Source organism: Pleuronectes platessa, chromosome 7 (genome assembly GCF_947347685.1).
Source record: "Pleuronectes platessa chromosome 7, fPlePla1.1, whole genome shotgun sequence".
NCBI classification, from domain to species: domain Eukaryota; kingdom Metazoa; phylum Chordata; class Actinopteri; order Pleuronectiformes; family Pleuronectidae; genus Pleuronectes; species Pleuronectes platessa.
The window spans coordinates 23,964,509-23,984,533 of NC_070632.1; the positions used below are offsets into that span (position 1 = coordinate 23,964,509).

Genomic DNA, 20,025 nt, shown 5'->3' on the forward strand with positions numbered 1-20,025 from the left:
TATGGCAACAGAATTCATAGATTAACAAATAGCAAAAAAACTCTTACCATTTGTCTACAGAGTAAAGGCGCAAATTTAATTTTGTTGCTGTAATGCTTTATAACAAGACAAATAAAAGAGCTTTTATTTTAAATAGATGTGATCTTGGGTCAGAAAATTGTGTCAGTTGCTTAACAACAGTCGTTGCAATGTATAATAAATAAGACATTTTATACAATGTCTAAAAAAATCAGTTTTGGATGATTAAAATACAAACACTTCTTTTTGCGTGTGCCATTTTCTGCTTTTGTGCGCACATACACTTTTAGTATGAATCCCACTCACTGGTTTATAAATGAGGCTCTAGGTCTTTACTTGCCACAGCTCAATTACTGCAGGTCACATTTACCGTTTTAGAATGCAAACAGAAAACAGAGTCAAACAGAACAAGAGTTGTCTATCTGGCTTTGAGAGCAGCCTATGTATGAGAGTTTGGTTGGAATCTTGCCAAAGGCCCAAAAAAACTACAGAATTTAAAGTGTCAGTGTCACTGATTGCCTTTCATAGTTTGTAAAACCAACTCACCCACAGTGACCTGGATCATCTCATTGCGAGTCAGGTACTCAACAACGGGTCCAGTGACGTATCCTGAACCCAACAGCAGAACTCGCTTCATCCCAGGTTTGTTCAGGATCTGAGCCTTCTCCCTGAACAACAAACACACAGAGTTAGAAACACATCGTAATGAAAAAAAACATGGGGCTCAAGAACTGTGTTTCCATCAATGAATCTTAAGGGTTGGATGTTAAGTCCAGAGCCCAAAAAGTCTGGACTCTATCAAACAAGGGAAAAATAGTTCCCATGTGTTCAAATATCTATTCAATACAGAGGGGATTTCAGATGCAGGATGAAAAACAGAGCAGGCCTAACCCTAACCCACATGTATCCGGTGAGACACTCAACTTTGACCTTTTACACATTTTAAATACATAGACCAACAGTCTTTATTCTCAAAGCTACAATGCTACCATTAAGCACATGTTTACCATGTTGAACATCTGAGTTTAGTGTTAGCATGTCAACATTTGCTAATTAGCAACGGCTTGACACTGAAGTACAATCAGATAAATGATGAGGAAAAGTCAGATGATCACTGGATTCCTTGAAAAAGTCTGAGTACCATGGATATGTGAACCAAACTTTTCTTTTGGTTGCATGAGATGAAAGTTCGGGGGGGAGGGGGACATTAATATCTTTGAAAGATTTCAAGGTAGTCTGTCCAATTAGTTGTTGGGCTATTTCTCATGTCTACAGCTAACATGGCTAAAAATGACCACTTTTTTTCATGCTCAAAGTTAATCATGAGTTTTTGTTTGGCTGTTATCATTTGTTTGGTAGCTGGATTATAAATTCATATCAAAAGTAAGATCATCAAAACTGGCAGTTTACTACAATGCCAATTTGATATTAGTTCAATGTTTACAGTTGAAATACTTCTTGGGCTTTTAAAGTACTGGAAAGAAAGAAGTTAAATGACCTTTCATTAAACGATTGCTGATAAGTGCATGTAAGAATTTATCTCGAATATTAAAATGTGTAAGAAATCAAAGGTGTAGCTGGATTGTTACAATAAAACTAAATGAAACAGGTTTGGTGCGACTGATGAGGATCTGGACTGAAACACAAGAAGAGAGGGGTGGAAGATGAGCCAGGACAGGAGGGAGGGGATGAAGACCATGGAGAGGAAATCATCCCCCAAAATATAAAATCAATAAATAACTAAAAGAGTGCTTCTTTTCAATGCAAAAACTATAATTATCACAACAGGACATCATTGTTTATCTAAAAAAAAAAAGAATAGCGCATGTATAACTAATGCCTGAAAACCACATGTCCTTATATCTAACATTATCTAACTATCTTACAGATCAGTCCCAAAATTCTTAACAACTTTATTACCGCTAAAATCTAGATCTTCTTAAATAATGAATAAACTGAACAAAGATACATAATCAAGAATAATATGTTTTAAATGAGTCACGTAATTCTCTTTTAGCGTCACTTTCTTTAGCAGTAAACACTGTTAAAGAGTCAAATAGAATAGAGGTTGATCCAATGCTTCTATGACATATATCACCCTCAGTGATGGTAAGTGATGGTAAGAAAATGATGCTTGCACCTCTCAAAGCCTCTCAGTTAAACTAAGAGGTCGTCTCGAAACAAATGGATCAGCTAAAAAGAGTGATTCTGCATGCTGGATTATATTAACAGCAATAACAACAATAGCAGAGACAACACCCTGAGTGACCTGTGGTATTAATATCATACCACCAGCGCAACCGCCGGCCTCAAATCTCCCAGGAGTCAGACCCCTGGACTCATTAGCTTTGGCCTAATTGGAAGCGACACCCCGCACATGCACGAGCTACAGCGAGACTGAGCGGCAGCCCGCCTGCCGCCGAGCCTCATCTTCTTAATTAAAAAAGAAAAGAGAGATATTCCCTCAGGAGGATTTCTCCCGGAGTTTACATATCTTAAGGAGCCTACCTCAATCCAAAGGATTAAGATTTGTTAGCATAGCTTGTCTGGAAAAATGATACTTAGGTTCAATTAGAGAAAACTCATCACGTCTTAGAGGTGGCCTAAATATGAGCTGCACTCTTAAAAAACCCAACAGGCTGTTAATAAAGCTGTTGAGGAGCAAAGCTACACTGAGCTGGAGTCTTAATAATCATCAGAAACAAACACTGCTGCTATTGAGGGTCAGTGTGTCTGAATATATTTCTAGAAGCTCATTTAAATGTTTGATGCTGTAGATAAGCTGAGATCGCTGAGAGAAAAAGATAAATGAATAATCAATCAACTGAAATTAGAAATTAATCAAGACAGATTTCAAACATGCTGCTGAGGATTCCACTGCTTGCACATGAATACATAACATGCATTATTCTGTTTAGAAATCTCTCATTTTAGGTTTTATCCACAGCCAGAGAAAAAGACAAATTTGTTTTATGTGACCAGTACAGAGTGGTGTCCAAGGAGCGTTTAGCGTAGCTTAGCACAAGAACTGGAAAGGGAGAAACTGCAAGACTGTCTCCATGTTGGCATTAAAATGAATGATAACTGAATGTGAGGTAGGGCGCGCATGTCCCTGAATCTCCACCGCTCTGTTTTGGTGATAGGGTGTGTTTACCTGAGCCAACATCGAAGCTCCAGCTTTAATCTATCTAGACCTACAAGCTACTATACAATAAATATATAAAATCACTAATTCCAGAAATCTCTGTAAGTGGAACACATATTTCGAGAATCGTTCATCTTATCAGTTGACACTTGACATTTGTATTGCTATGGGTCAGGGGTCCACTATACAAAAGTGAAGACAAAATATGCCATCTTGACCTGATGAGGTCATTTGGAGCCGGACGTTACTTTCAAATGGGGGCGTATTTACTGTGTTCATGGGGACACCGCCCTCTTGTGGTACTAACAACTCCGAATTGTCTGAAAGTTCACGAGTTTTGAAATGTTAACTAATGTTTTGGGGAATTGGCAAATTCACAGAAGTTTTTAGTTTTTAGACTAAGTTGTACTTTAGTTGTATAATAGGTTAACAGATATTTATAAATTTAATTAATATTTTAGAAATGTTTTCTTCAAACCTTTCTTTGTAATTTTATAATACATATGCGGGAAAATTGCAATGTTCCTCATGAACTCATGTTTTGCCATCTGTTATTATTCCTTAGCATTACCTGATTATATTGCCCGACAACTAGCGTGCTAAATTGTTAGCCTCTGTTGTTTCTAGCTGTCTAGTATTATTCATAATTAATATCAATGTTGCCATTGAGTAGCACCTTAAAACAGCAAGCACACAGTGTACACGTTGTCAGGTTGAACTCACAAGTTCCATTTGAAGGCAGCAAGAGTTTGCACGGCCATGGTATCCAAGTTGATCGATACAAATGTAATGGATGTAAATATTTTGGCATTAATGACCACTCAAAGTGCTCATTGCCATTCCTCCTTTCATTTATACACCGCATCTCTGGTTAGCCCTTTTTTATGAGGGGGCAATTCAGGGTTCAGTATCTTGCCCACTGAAACTTCAGCATGCAGATGGAGAAGACTGAGATCGGACCACAGACCGCCGTATAGCCACAGCCACAAGGTGTAGATAGGGTGATCTCATTAGCGCACGCAACATGATAGTACACACGCACAATTAGCATGTAAGCAGAGGTAGCATGTTAACAAATACAATTGCTCATATAGACATTAGCTATAAAATCAATCAATTTTACACAAAAGTATAACAGATTAATATCTCAGCACACGGCATGAGTTGGATTTTTTTTTCTTCAGGTGGCTTGCAGTTCACCCCTGTTTGCAGTCTTTGTGCAGAGCTAAACACAAGTTGGACCTAAGCTTTGTATGGGACACACAGGAACAAAGCATGTATTGATCGTCTTACGCGGTGAAGACGACTAACAAGATGTCCTAAACAGGCCAGAACTAGATGAAACAAAACAGACAGATGATAAACGTGGGGTGATGGCGGTTTATGTGTGACGTGAGACGGAGGGATGTTTCTACCCCTTGATACCTAAGGACAAACTTCAACATCTGAGGTTGGCCGGTGGCAGCAGCTTATTAGCGCGCTAGCCGTGCAAGGTGTTAATGAAGAGGCAGGTTGGCACAGCAGACACCAGAGAGCAGCACTGTGCAGGAACAACCACAAGATGAGGTTAGTCGCTACGAGGCCAGCTTAGAGCAGAGCTGGCAGGAGGACAGTAAAACATCATAAACTGTAATGCTACAAAAGAGGACGAGCTAAGGAGGAGAAGGAGGAAAACAGGAGACTACAGAGCAAAGTGTTACTAGACTTTTAGTTAGCTGCTATTCATTTTAATAAGAGGACAGAATATAGAAAGTTAGCAGAGGTGAGCTACATTAGTTCATGCAAAACTTTACATTACCTCTCTTGTAATCTTTAGACATGTCAATCCATTAATTGGTTGCATTAACAGGCATATGCCAAAGCATTTTTTTTTTACATTTAAAAGAATATTTCAAAATCAGAATGATATCCAAACACATAAACATATGCATCCTTCAAAGTCTTCATTTTAAAATCACTACTAAACTGACTATACTGAGCATTACAGTCACACTGTATGACTATACACAGATGGAATAGGACTTACCTTCTTTCTCGAAGTTTTTCAATGTATTCAAACTTTGGGGTGAGTGCTCCGTTTGAGGTGATGACAGCCTTCAGGGGCAATGAAATTAATTATTATCTTTCATCATTTCTACAGGTGCAACATAAATCTTGTCAAAATAATAAATAATTGTCGTACATTGTGAAAAGCTGAGGTGTTAATGAGGAAGCTAAACGGGTTCTACTGAGACACTTGAGGAAGAAATGCTCATGAAATGGCTATGAGGAATGGTCTTCACAATATGGCACACATGCTTTGGCACTGGGCTGTGATGAGCGTATTCTCAACCCTCCCAATGCACTCAACACTCGCTCACTTCTCAAGTTGACTTCTAAGTATTTTTTTAGACTCATTTTGGCAAAGAAGAATTAAATTATATTTGAAATCAATTTTGCTATTAAAAAGTATTCACAACCTGCCATGGGGTTAGCCTGTGCCCTGTAAAGACCTCATTCGCACACACGCCGATGCACAGCCGCTCTCATTAATAATGAAAACTAAACTGGTGTCAGCGTAGCCCTAACCTGAAGACGAGCCGAGCAGCAGAAGGTTTGAAATATTGATTATCCACAGTTGACAATGTGTAGAGGGATGAGGGGAGCAGCCAGCGTCTTTAAACCGAAATGACCAAAAAACATCCTCCTTAACAACCTGTGAATTATGCCATCCCCTAAGTCCCAAATGAGGGAATTTGTTTGTGACATCCTCATTAGTGCTGATATTAAATCACATGATCCACAGTTTATTTTTGAAAGTTGAAACCGAATGACAATCGAAAAGAGAAGCAGGAGAGCGCTCTTTGCCTTGCACTTCATCTCTCTCCAACACACACTGGCCATCAAAGATCACCAGTTGCACCAGTTGCCATTCATTAAGATATTTGCCGTCCTCAGTAGAGATCTGATTTCAGTAGAATTTTATACATTTTTTTCCCTGTTAAATTTGTCTTCACACAACAAGTATTCTTCTCCACCTTCTCAATGTATTGGTATAGATTTATGCCAAATTGACAGACCGAAACTAGGTTGAAATTATGAATAAAATGACACTCAAAACATTTCCAGAAGAGTCCAGGATTTGGCTTTGAAAAACCAAAGTGCACGTTCACACGTTCAGACAAACACAATCCAATAAATTCAACTTGTGGTGCTGGATCAGAAGTATCAAAAGTCTGACACAGAGCCTTGTATTCGAAACATCAGTATTAGGTAAAGGTTATATATTTCCTAGATCTCAATTATCAGTCATCTGATCTGTTACTTATTATCTCTCATATAAGTTTAAGATCAAATTGTGGTCAAATCAAAAACCTAGAATAAATAAAGTGAATTATTTCAAGACTTACGTCTCTGATTTGTGGGCTGAATTCTTCTTCCTCCAAAGGTCTGGTGGCATCTGATGGCAGCTGATGACAACAGAACACTAAATTTACAAAACAAGAAACTGGCAGAAAACACATATCAGGCCTGTCAGGGATTTTAATCTGATCCATTAACAACCTGAGAGCAATGCTCTCTTGCAGCAAACTCCGACGTCAGGCAGAAGCCGAAGCAGAGTGGAGCAGGACAGAATCTCACCTCACCAATAACCCAGATATCTTACCATCTCCCAGATGTAAGGGAAGAGGCGGTCTCCAAAGTACTCTGTGGCTTCGATGGGGAGCTGAGCAGGAAGATTGTCAATGGAGCACATGAGGACACCGTTTCCCTCCACACTGCCAAGATGAGAAACTTAATGTTATTTACTGTCCGGAACACAAATAGTCCATACCTTGGAAACAAATGCTTGTCTTTGGATCCATAATGAAACATACACAGTATAATGATTACACTTAGACTACACCCAGTTTACTAGGTGAAAAATATATATATAAAAAATCCTCTATTAAATCCAATTATATAGTCTTTGTCTTTGTGTGGGACTAAATGAACAAAACATTTCTCTGTTGTTCTCATTTTAAAAAGAAGCAGGTAAAATTATCTGTAAAAGTTTGGACTCACTCCAAACTTTGTTTGTATTTGAATAAACCCCTGCAGCAGAAAGACATATAAAAAAGAAGCCTTTCTCCACATATAAATATCAACTCCCTTATAATCTCGCAAGTTTAATATAATCCTGGCTTCATCCCCTGATCCTGATCCCCTCCAAAAGTTGATGAATTGTTTCCTGACCCATACAACATACTTCCACCGAGTTTTGTGTTAATCTGTGCGGTTTTTGCGTGATTGGCAAACAAAATAACCGAAAAGATGAAAACATAACCTCCTTGGCGAAGGTAATTAAACAGTAATTGAGGCAAACACAGAGAACCTCATTCACACGTCAGTTCTCAATTGAGACTGACTGAGAATTCTCATTATGAATCGTCAGCAGCTGACATTTCCAGAACTGATAAATTCCCTGTCCCTTTAAACCACCAGTCAATCAGCCACAGGCTTCTTAGTCACTATGTGAAGATGTGAAAGCAGAGGCTTTACAAAGATCAAATCCCCTCCAGCTCATGAACTTAGTTTACGGCAGATATATCACTATTTGTGTTACCTGTCAACTGATAACAACAAGAAATACAGGACAAACTGGAAGGTTGCTCTGAGTGCATACATCTCCCAAGGCTAATCTAAATAATTCAGAGCATTGTTTACAATTATTTATCTAGACTGTGACTGCCCTCCATATTATATTTTCTCCTGCCACATAATTAAGCAAACAAAAAAAAAGAACACTCCTAAATTAACATTAGAGAGCTTTAACACGTGTTTTTACTCCGTACATAAAGTTTTTATTTGGGCCACGTTCCACCCCTACACAAATTGTCATGGAAATCCGTTAACTAGTTTTTACGTAATCCTGCTTACTATGGAGCAGTCAGAAAGATTAATGACATGAAACCTCTAATGTCTGATGGCGGCCCACAGTCTCCATTCAAACTGGAACTGAAGAAACAAGGAACCAAACAGAAATGTGCAGGTGATGTTGTTGAGAAGACACAGGTGAGGAGAGTTTGTACTGTACCTGTCGTGGTCTATGTGCTGGTCAGCATCGTACATACAGAAAGGCCTATCAATGGTGGTGCATTCAGTCATGAACTCTATAGAGCCTCCCAGGTCAGCTGATATATCACAGATTGCCAGCAGCCTGCAGAAAGAGAGAGAGAAAGAGAGAGAGGCCAGAAGGTGAGAACGACAAGCTGAACTCTCACTCTGTAAACATGACTAAAGATATTACAATATTTGAATTAATAATATGACTTATGCAGTATATCTGTCATTAATTATGAATTTTTGTTATTTAGTAGGAATATTATTTTACTCCGCCCCTCTGAGAGTAAAGGGGGAGGCTTGGCTGAGGGGTAGAGTGGTCGTCCTCCAACCTGAAGGTCGGCGGTTCGATCCCCAGTCTGACCCATCTGCATGCCGAAGTGTCCTTGGGCAAGATGTTGAACCCTGAATGGCCCCCCATAGATTAACAAAGTGCTGTGATTAGATGCACTGTATGAATGTGTGTGTTAATGAGTGAATGTAAAACTGTAATGTAAAGCGCTTTGAGTGGTCATCAAGACTAGACAAGCGCTATATAAATAAAAAACAATTTACCATTTAATTAATGAATGGCTTTGTGGATCACGTTTGAGAAGCGGAACAGTTTTTTGCCCATAGTGGATGTTAGTCATTATTTGCAGGAAAATTTTAGGTTAAACCTTTTGTCAATAAAGTGCCTTTGTCAACTTGGATCGGCGGGTGCCTCAATATGTTGTGGATCGCGTATCGAATTTATCCCCACTCTATTACAGCTCCACCAGCAGTTTGGACTGTTGGATCCATGGATTCATGCTGTTAACTCGAGACTCTCAAGCGGTGTCTCAATTCAGGCGCTGAAGCCTTCGGAGGCTGCATTTAAAGACAGTTTGCATAATAGCGGCATGGCTAGACATTTCAGAGGCTCCTTCAAAAGCAGCCAACAAATGCGTCCTGCCATCCCGGAGATAGGAAGGCTCCAACGGTGAGATGGTTAAAATAAATCTTTCACTTGGTGTCCAACTGCAGCCATGTTGCTAGATCCTCTCATTTTGGTTGGGCCTTCACAACCTGTACAGCCCAAGGACGCCTCCTCATTTTTAAGTTAGACACAGCTCGACTCTACCATCTGCAACCTCGGCATAAATACACATTCATCAGACTAGGCTGTGTTTTTCAGTCTCCAGCTGACCAGTGTTGGTGAGCCTGTGTCACTGCAGCATCTCAGGAGACGGCTTACAATAACGTTCTTCTACAAATCCAGGTGCATATGGTAACTGCTTATTCATTTACTTACTTAATAATGCATTAGATGATATCAGTTACTGGCAAAGGATTTACATAATCTTTTCTGAGATGCCATCTTGTTTTATTACTAATATTAGGTTTGTTTGTAACTTGAATTAAAATCAGGGGTTAAGAATACAGACCTCACATCTGGGCTAACAAAAGCTAGCAAAAAAATGAAAATACAGATCACAAGACCCTTGTGTGGAAGGCCATAGCAGCCCTTCAACAAGTCTCCCATTCAAGATACTGTTATTTTAACTCCCAAATGCTGCAAGTTGTATTTTGTGCTCTGCACATGCTTTCTGCTCACATTGAGAGGAAGCACACTTCAGCTCACCTCATGGAAAACATGGCGAATGCTGCCATTCAGACACATTATACAGCAAGAGGGGACATTTGACTCTATGAATGTCCATTATTTAACTTTGAGACAGAGGTGAAGAGACATTTGTTCTCTCTCTCTGAGGCAAGGACACATCTGTCTGAATGCTTCAACTTAAGTGAACGCTGCAAGCATAATGAACAGAGACAGAAACTAACCTAGACAAATGAAACAGCTTACATGACTTGGTGGTAAGTTTGAGACAAATTCTGTGGTTGGTGACATCCCATAACCACGCTCTTACTTGTGTGGCAGCCGTGGTGATCCGCCGATGGCTGCAGACAAGGTTTTGGGAGCTCGCATCAGTTTCTGGGCATCCAGGCGCCTGAGCAGTCGTGGGGTGTGAGGGTCCCAGTAAATACCGTTGATCAGACAGGTTGTGTACGGCGCCACCTGTGGTCAAAATGAAATAGGAGATGAGAGAAGATTTTTACAGGGATAATGTGCGCAGGGACCTCTTTACAACAAGATAGTACTGATCGAATAATACAGCTGCCAGACTGAATGAAGCTGCTTCCAGACATGAACTGAACTCCGCACTTTCTCCGGAGGAGGTGCATGTGTGAACGCAAATGTCCGAGGGAGAGCCTTTGGATTATCTGTGGTCTTTCTCTGTCTGGCTCCCAACTATAAAATCAGCAGAAGATCTCCAGAATCCAATGTGAGCATGCAGCAGTGGATCCCTGCTGGATTGACAGCGTGCGGGTGGGGGTGTTGTTGACGCTTCAACTACCCAACAGATGCAAAAATGAAAAATAACAACAACAACAAAACGAACATCTCCGGGTGAGAAAGCGGTGACACAGATGAAGATGTCAACAGAGTTTGTGGTGATAAGAGCTGAAAACGATGTTGATGGTCTGTGTGCTGTGATCTCTGCAGCTGATTTAATACCACACTTCCTGCCACTGGCTGCTGCAACCATCTGCTCCACCTCTCGCCTGGATAACACGTTTTTGTTGCAGCCACTAGCATCACGATTCGATTACATTTCATTTCAGAAGTCAACGATTCGATTCAAAACTATGCATCTCGATGCATTTCAATGTAACACATCGACAATTTTCTATATTACTGCATATGGCTGCTTTTTCGTCAATTAATAAAATCAGACAGACAAACATGAACTCTGTTTGTATTTAGAAAGTGCTTTAAAAAGTATTATAGACTGTAAATGTTATTACAATTGTGCCATAATTTACAAAATAAGGTTTTCAATTAAAAAAATCAGTAAGTCTATGAAAGTGGTCATTGTTTTGCTCACTGAGGTGACATTCATTCAGTTTAGACTAATGTGCTGCACCTAAGGCTTAAGAGGATAAACTGTATCAAGTGGCCCCACCTGGCCCCCCTTACCGTCCCCACTGCACTGAGGCGCATGACTCCCCTGATCAACAAGTGACACTGCTCCTCTGATGTTTTCTATTCCCTCTATAACAAAACCTGCTTAATTCATATTATGTACCTGAATAAGTGGGACGTCGCTTCTTCTGGAACAATGAAGTTAAAACACCGCTTTGCATCTTAGTCTGCGGGAAGAAGTTATTTCTACAGGGGTGTGTGTGTGAGTGTGTGTGAGAGTGAGTGAGTGAGTGAGTGAGTGAGTGAGTGAGTGAGTGAGTGAGTGAGTGAGTGAGTGAGTGAGTGTGTGAGTGTGTGAGTGTGTGTGTGTGTGTGTGTGTGTGTGTGTGTGTGTCTTATCTCTGTCCATCTTCACGCAAACTGATAATCACATGTATTTAGTTATTATCAATGATGTCGGATCATGACTCCGGATCACTCTGGTCACTTTAACCCTGACTGCACGTGATGTTATGTCTCTTGTTGTATAGCAGGGGAATGCGTGACGTGTGCAAGGTGTGATTAAAAATGTGTTTACCGGACGTGGCTAAGCTAGCAGTCATTAGCATGTCCGACAGTCCGTGAACGCATCTCATAGAAAAGATATCCGCAGTCTTTTAGGATTAAAACTCAGTGTAAATGACCTCGTTTTGAGTCGAATATGAAAGTTGTGGCTTGCAGACACTGCGATGACACCACACAAGCATTATGGGGGCATGTTGTGTCTGAGACTCTAGAAGTGTTTTGTGGACTCAAACACTTATCCACCCTTCCATCGGCATGTGGGCGAGTAGATGAGTGACTTTTCATTTTTGGGAGAACTATCTCTTTAAGTAGATGAGATAGATAAATTGGTTGTCTGATTCTCGATAGACACTGAACTGCACTGTAATGAAATAATGTGTCAAATCTGCACCATGTGTTTTGAATCACCGGCACAATCTCGCCAGTCAGTATTTTTTGGGGCTGCTGGCTCACAGAGGACAAGGCCTATGAGTGCCTGTACAGGATCAGGAGGGGAGTTAGACGAGGAGTGTTTTAACAATCGTCACTGAAGGGGTGGGAGTGGTGTAACAGAGGCTAGTGGACTCACGCTGGTTCTGAAGTGGGAGGTGTACAGCTCCGGGTGGATCTCATACTCCAATGGGTCGTAGATGCCGTCGCTCTTCCTCATCAGGTGGTGGTGTCGGCTCAGAACAGTGGCGTAAACTCTTGACATATCTGACAGGAAAACAATAAGCAGCATACTGAAAATGTTCATTTATGGATGGATGGATTGTGTTATTTAAGTTTTGCAGCAAGCACTTCTCAAAAAACTAAATTCATGTTAAACTATTCTGATTTTAAAATAAATTAACTTAAGCACAAATTCTAACCTTAGTTATGATAATCCAGACTGATGCAGAACATAAATATCAACCAATCCGTATTTCCATTCAAGGAAAAAAACTACAGCAGTGTTTCCATTTCCAATTAAATATCTAAACAAAGTCAGCCCGCCATATTAAAATTTGTCACAAATACTCTCATAGTAATATTAGAGATCTGTTTGTACCGTTGATTCCTTGCGGAGCTGTCTACAGCGCTATTTGCCTCATACTTGCTTGGCTACTCCCTTTTGCTCATGCGCTTCCAGAAAGTTTTAACCACTAACGCAGACAGTCAGACTTCAGCCTCATACAGACAGTTAACTACACAGGATGTCCCGACCCTTACTGTGATCTGCCATCAAACAGACTTACCTCCAGTCTCTGAGACGTCCTTCAACTCATGAGGTTCGACATATTCAACTGGAAGCTCATTGATGATGTCTTGGGCTCCCTGCAGGTTAAAAAGTTACATAACATTTTAGTCCAAGGAACTTTTTCAAGGAACTAAAAGATTCGTGCAGACCATTGTTTTCCACCAGGGGAGATTAGGCAAAATACTCTGCTGAGCGACAGTTCCTGTGGTTTCATAAAGTACTACCTCCCAGGCAGTGACATTTTTGGGTTGTAAAAAGATTTACCTAGAAAACTGGCCTATGCACTGGAAAGAACAGAGTTCATGCTAAGGTTTCCATCTATCTGAGTTTAATCTTTCCGTACCTTGGAGACATTTCCGGTTCCGGTGAAACAAAACGTGACAGGACCGATGGATTTGGGCATTAGGCCCATGGAGATCTCATAACCACAATCCCTCACTGCCTGGACGGCCTGGCTGACGTTCCTGTAGTTATGAGCCATGCCAATGTGCTGTGGACGGGAGATACAAAGTCATATTGTATGAACCAAAATAAAATATGTGGGTCTTCACAGCCATCAGGGTTAGGCACAGAGGGAATTCAACAACAAATCAAACACTATGATAAAATAAATGTGTATTATATAGAGTTCAGGGATTAAGTTCTTTCATGTTCAAATTGATGGAGAATGATTTATCTTACCATAAAGGGAGTGTGGTGGCCAAGAGCCAGGTAGCGCAGCCCCAATCCATGCAAAATGTTGATCATTCCTTCAAGGAAAAAAAAAAATTCTGAACAAATATGGCTTCAGAGAAGCATGAATGAAATATAGATCAAATACTACAATTAAAATAAAGTTAGATAGATATATGAAATATCTATGAAAACCATAATTAATGAAATTGATCATGGGACATAATATATAAATATAAATGAAACCTTTTGAATCTTAATAGAATAGTCAAATATATTAGTAGAATAAAATATTATGATAAACAAAATCTTCAAAGAAAAACTTGATTTAAATTGTATTTTTTGTCAGAAAGCTGTTTTTTTATGTTGGATCTCAATAAATATCAATAATCCTTTATTATCTTTTTAAGAACTTCAGCAAGCCCTCTCTACAAATTACGTTAATTAATAATGAAATATATTCATTAACCAACAGAGCATCTTTCCTTTGCTAATCTGAAGTCAAATATCCAGAGTGTGTATTAGTGTGACTCTGTACATGTTTGACTTGTATGACTATAGCTGGTTGTCATATTCACATTTAAGTCTGGTAAAATGCGGAGGCTCAAGCTGATTCACATCAAACACAAAACAAATATGTTTGAACAGGGAGCGGCTCTTTCTTGTTTGAAACTAAACACCTCATCCTCACTTCCGTTTCCCACCTGCTACAGCTCCAGTCATTCACCTTCTCAACAGCCCCAGGACATTGATGTGCTGAACGAGGCATGTCGTAAAAACCTGCTTTAAATGTTCCTCGGGCTAACCATCCTACCTGCAACACCCGCCCACTGGCCAAATGCGACTATCCGGTAGCCGTTAGCATCGACCATCTTCTCATAGTCAATAAGACGAACCTCCTGAAAAGACAAAAGAAAATTCTTGTTACACTCCAGAACTATATTTTCTGACCAAAAAGCCATTTGTTTGCCTGTCGAATAAAACAGAAAACTGATTCTAGATTAGGCCTCGGCTCCAAACTGGCCCTTGAACTGCCTCGGATGAAAAGGATCGGTTTTGGGCTACATATGAAGGACTGTCTACCCAACTCAACTGCTAACTTCTCCATTTTGGTGGTTACTCACTTTGTTTTACACTGAGGCAGCTGACTGAGGGAGGAATTTTGAGCTTTACTCTCCGTATATATTTCAAAACTCATCAATAACATGTAAAACAGACCTATTATTGACCTACGTATTCTCCTGCGAATTGAAATATGTCCTATCCAAATAGTAATGGGAGATCTCTTTCTTTGGAGAGAGGAACAATGAGAAACATTTGGAAGCAAACGCAGCCTATATCTATTCATAAAATTATTATGACAAACAATTTCCTATTGTGAAAAATGAAAGAATTACCTGAACCCATCTCTCCTTCAGAACACGTTACACAATCTTGAGTCAATGTGATGTTGACTTGTTGTGACCACCAAAATCGAATCAGTTAATCTTTGAGTCTAACTGAAAGTTTGTATAAAATTTGAAGGAAATCCCTCCAGGCGAAACTTGAGATATGGTGTTAACAGACGGACGGACAGACAGTAGGAAATAATACTGCCATAAACAAACACCGGCTGTCTCCGCCATGAAACAAACAAATCCTATAAATAAACCACACAGTATATTTGCTTGGTACTTTTAAGTTTTTCAAATATGGAATTGGTAATCACCTCCTAAATGTGGCTATAAAAGTCAGTTTCTTGTAAATCAACATTAAAACTAGAGTAACGGGGGTCAGGAACCCTGCAGGGTTATTTAGAGCTCTTCTGAGTGCTCTCACCTTCTTCAGTAAATCGCCCAGGAGCCCCATGTTGGCCTCCTGGGCCTTGATAGTGTGGGAGAAAAAGGCGTACGTCTTCCTCTCAATGACCTTGTCCTCAGACGGCCTCTTCACTCCGATTATAAGCGACGCCTCCGAGATGTCCTCCTGAATCATGGCCCCGGCCTTCGAGTAGTACTGAAATCAAAACATAACGTACACTGGGTTAGTCCGCCGACACATTTCATACAGCAGTATTTTGTATTGTTTTTTTATATTTTAATTTTTTTTCTCATGTGTAACAACACGGTCATTAATACCCATGAGATAATTCATGTTAAAGCAGCAAATAAACCAAATAGGCAAAAATCTGATGGGAACCTTGGATTGAATAAATACATATAAAATTGGAAATTTTACCAACAAGCATGTTCGATATATTTGACTATATAAATAAATTGTCCATAAATTTGTGCAAAGGAAATCAGGAAATCTATTACTATAACACTAGAACCAATGACGTGAATAACAGTTACAAAGCATGCGTAGACATAAGTGTATGACTAATGACTGAGATTTACATGTTGACATGCATGAATACTATATGCACTGTATATATAATATTTAGTATTAATACAGATAGTGGACACATGCAGCTATCTTGAAATCCAAATCAGCAAAAAGCTGGACTGGAAATACTACACAGGGTGCAGACTAGTCTCAAACACCATGTGTGATAAATGGCTAATGGACTCTCATGAGTGTGACAGCCGGAGAATTATTTTGTAAACGAGTGCTGGAGATGTTTACTGCAGATATTCCATAGCTGCACGGGTGTTCAGGATCAGTAAGGTGTAACCTAAATAATTAAATTGATACCTGGAGAATCAGTACAACTACAAAGAGACACAAAATAAACAAAATAGTTCCATTGTCTAACACTGTGACCATTAAAATAAAATAACATGAAAATGATAATAAGAAGCGGTTGTGATGAAGCTTTGTTATATAATGGCAGAAGTAACAACCAATGCAGAAATGCCTCGACTACTATCTCAACAACTTCCAAAGTAGAAAACAGATCAAAAGAGAGTCGCTCCTGAAGCGTAAATGTGGTTGACATTACTAGAAATTTGTTTTCATTACCTTCTCATGAATAGCTCTGCTGTTGCAGGGTTGGACTAGGACTTTGACGCCAGCATTGGTCAGCTCCTTGACGTGGCGAGGGGCCAGCGGCGCCCTCCTCTCCCAGGGATTGATATCTTCCCGGCGGATGGCCATGACGGCCCTGTGGTGCTCATAGCGCCGCTGGCTTGTGAGGCAGCTCGGCAGCCTCTTGCTTCGGTGACTGAGGAGTCTGAACATTTTCTCACCCTGTCCTGCTCGGGAAAAGGACATGGAGCCTCAGAACTGATGAGTAGAAACCAGGAAAACTGACTCATGACCTTCAGTCAGGAGGTGACGCCAAGTGTTTCTTTAAAATAGGTATTTTTTAATCTTTAACTCTGATACAAAGCATGGGAATACTCTGGCTGGATTTAGGATTTTTTTTTTTATTCTGAATCGATTTGCCTATTATTTTCTCGATTAGATGATTAATTGTTATGTTTATAAAACATGCAGCCATAGGGAACCATGGATGTTGCAGTTTCCCAGTGTCCAAGGTCACATTATCAGAAGTATTGTTTAGTCTGTATTCAAGGGACAAGAAAAGCATTACATTCTAATATTTTTGAAGTTGAAATTCCAAAATATTGGTTATGTTTGCTTTAAAATTAAATGCATTATTTAATTACCAAAGTAATTGTGGATTCATTTTCTATTGATGGGAGGGTGTTCAAGACAAACAGGTGGTTTAGACAAACCAGACAAACTAGAAACTGCTAATGACACACAAAAAAAAACAACATAACACTTCAAGAGCAACGCATCACTGATCTACTTGTTCATGTAAACAGAAAGGTTGATTAGACTGACATTGTGTGGAGAAGGATGTTTTTGTTATACACACACACCAATACATATATATATATATATATTTACATACAGACATAAATACATACATATGGTGTTGGAGAGTCAGATCAGATTGTCAGATTGTAGTATTTCTGTCATATCTTTTAAACTGTGATTAAAAGCACTTCAGCCTCCAATGTGTGATAATGAATTACAGATATTATGATTGACCGCAGTGTAATCTCCAATTTAGTGCAAGTACAACAGAGATATATCAGCATATTATTGGCCGCAAATGTACTACTGCTATTATCAGAATAAAAAGGTGTTTTTCCTGCTCTGTTATTTATCTGTCAAATAGAGTAGCCAGCAGTCAGATAGCTTAGCTTAGCACAAAGACTGGAAACAGATGGAAACTGCTAGCTCCCGGGCTGTGATTATTATATCTTTGCAAGAAGGCACTAGGCCATACACCCATAAACTAATTATTGAGTTTTTATTTTGCTGAACAGACAGGTAAAAATCTAAATTTTCTATACCAGTGTTTGCTATTAATTATACAGACTGTGGCTGCCCGCCATATTCTAATTTGTCCTGCCAAAGTTTGATAGTAAACCAATTTTCTTCACACTTCCCATGAAAATATAGAAGATCAAACTTGCTAAAGTGTACAGCTGTTTGCAGAATTACTTGCCACATTCTCACTCAAGCTATCGTCATAACGTTTTTACTGTCCACACAGACTGTCAGACCTCATAGCTTCAGTTGTGTCATGCATTAAATGCATTAAAGTTGCATGCCTCTGCCAACCAAACTATCTAGACTCATATAGTGAGGCCTTTAATGAATGAATTTAATTAAGGGGATATTTGGGTGAAAGTGAAGTTATCACTGTATGGGCTGTGTCTAAATTCAGAGTCTGCATCCTTTGGAGGCTGCATTAGAAGACCGTCACAGCAGCACTAATAACCTGTACCATTGCAAAGGCACTTTTATAACAACAGCACGCACACTTTTAAATGTGTGACAAATACGTTATTTCATCCCAGAAAAACAAAGGCTCCAAAGGGTAGATCCTTCCCAGCCAAACCTATGACAGGATAATTGTGTTTCTACAAACCGAGGTAATGGGGCCTGCGAGCGACAGGACTTCCAATGCTCGAGTATCACACTTCAACTTAACCGAACAGCTAACAGCTAACAAGTCGAAAAAACCAAGGGGCTTTGCAACTTTCTCGTTGAGTCCAACTGCAACAGTGCTGCTATGTGAGGGCGGGACAAGTTGGTGGCTGCGATCCCTCTGTAGACCAGGCCGTCTCATTTTGGTTCAGGCGTTGCGGTCTACGCAGCCCACAGACCACTCCTCCTTTGTGGGCCACATGGAAGACGTCCTCCATCGACCAATAAATCTTCAACGTTGGATCCAAGTGACCATTTATGACAAATTTGAAGAAATTCCTCAAGCCAATAGTGTGATATTGTGTCACAAGGCCAGAAAATGTGCTCAATGTGACCTTTGACCCCCTCACATTCACCACAGTTGTTTCTGATATATTTATATCACAAGTCTGTGTGTTTGTGTCGTTACTCCCTCGGGCCACAGTCCAGTACATAACCTTTATAAATCACACCTTACACCTTCAGTTTTAGTACAGATTTAAACACAGGACATACAATGTTCTTGTGTTTATGATCGGAGTACAAACATAAGTGTGTAAATTATCTTCTCTAAGAGGGAAATTAGTGTATTTCTCAAATTGACAAACTGCTCTTTAACGCCTCATAGCGAGCCCACAGGTAAATCTGAGCCCATGTGGGGTCCCAGCCCTCAGACCAGAAACCACTGTTCACACCAGTGTACTGTGAGCCTGAACTCATTGTGGGTACTTCTACCTAACTCTGCAGGAATGACCCAACCAATGGATGAATCATTAAACCAAGGACATGTGCCAAGCGCTTATTTAGCAACAGATCTACAGCACGTATGCAGACATGTGACAGTAGCATGAAACTTGCTAGAACTAAACTGAAACAGCCAACTAGAGCGTCCATCGTTCTAAAGTCAGATTTGAATCCCGTGGACTCTAAATTGAAATGTGTAAGAACCTTAATGCAGCTCCGCGTTGGCTTCAGTTCTAGCTTCAGCTTTGAGGACTGCATGTGTACTCATAACTTCTCTGATCGACTCTGACTCACTCCCACGCGTTTCATAGGGACGTTATCGATAGACGGATCAATAATCGGCAGGGTGAACGAAGGACCCACCTTTCTGACCTGCCTCTGTTCAACACGCCGGCTCCTGACGAGGAAATGCAGCGACGGTTCTCCCACAACACCGGAGTGTCACCCTGAGGTGAGACGAGCTGCAACTTCTGTGGCTCAGCAACCACTGATCCGCTTCCGCTCACGATTTCAGAATAAAACTCCCCTTCCTGGTCACTATGATTTGGTGTAGTCTGCAGGAGACTGATCCTCCACAGGGGCCCCAAATATACTCCAATTCATGGGACAATTCATGTTAGATGAACCTGAGCGTTTAGGGGAAATTTGCACCATTGAACGACAACATCCACCGTAACAGGTCCTACAATCTATTAAAAAGTAGGCATTTTAATCATAGAA

The 20,025-nt window shown here is 40.1% G+C and overlaps 1 protein-coding gene across 2 annotated transcripts in view; it reads right to left on the reverse strand.

Moving 5' to 3' along the window:
* aass (aminoadipate-semialdehyde synthase) overlaps positions 1–19,803 on the reverse strand; it is a 32,521-nt gene extending 12,718 nt beyond the window's left edge. For both annotated transcript variants that reach the window (XR_008339159.1, XM_053427076.1), the window contains exons 1-14: positions 19,669–19,803; positions 16,594–16,826; positions 15,469–15,645; positions 14,465–14,549; positions 13,660–13,727; positions 13,322–13,468; positions 12,977–13,055; positions 12,328–12,455; positions 10,138–10,286; positions 8,220–8,342; positions 6,810–6,921; positions 6,553–6,612; positions 5,190–5,257; positions 565–686 (exon numbers count right to left, since the gene is read on the reverse strand). Coding sequence is in view for 1 of the 2 variants with exons in the window: in XM_053427076.1 (XP_053283051.1) it covers positions 565–686; positions 5,190–5,257; positions 6,553–6,612; positions 6,810–6,921; positions 8,220–8,342; positions 10,138–10,286; positions 12,328–12,455; positions 12,977–13,055; positions 13,322–13,468; positions 13,660–13,727; positions 14,465–14,549; positions 15,469–15,645; positions 16,594–16,812 (1,537 nt within the window). In the remaining variant the exon portion in view is untranslated. The remainder of the gene's footprint in view (positions 1–564; positions 687–5,189; positions 5,258–6,552; positions 6,613–6,809; positions 6,922–8,219; positions 8,343–10,137; positions 10,287–12,327; positions 12,456–12,976; positions 13,056–13,321; positions 13,469–13,659; positions 13,728–14,464; positions 14,550–15,468; positions 15,646–16,593; positions 16,827–19,668) is intronic.
* Positions 19,804–20,025: the final 222 nt, after the last annotated feature.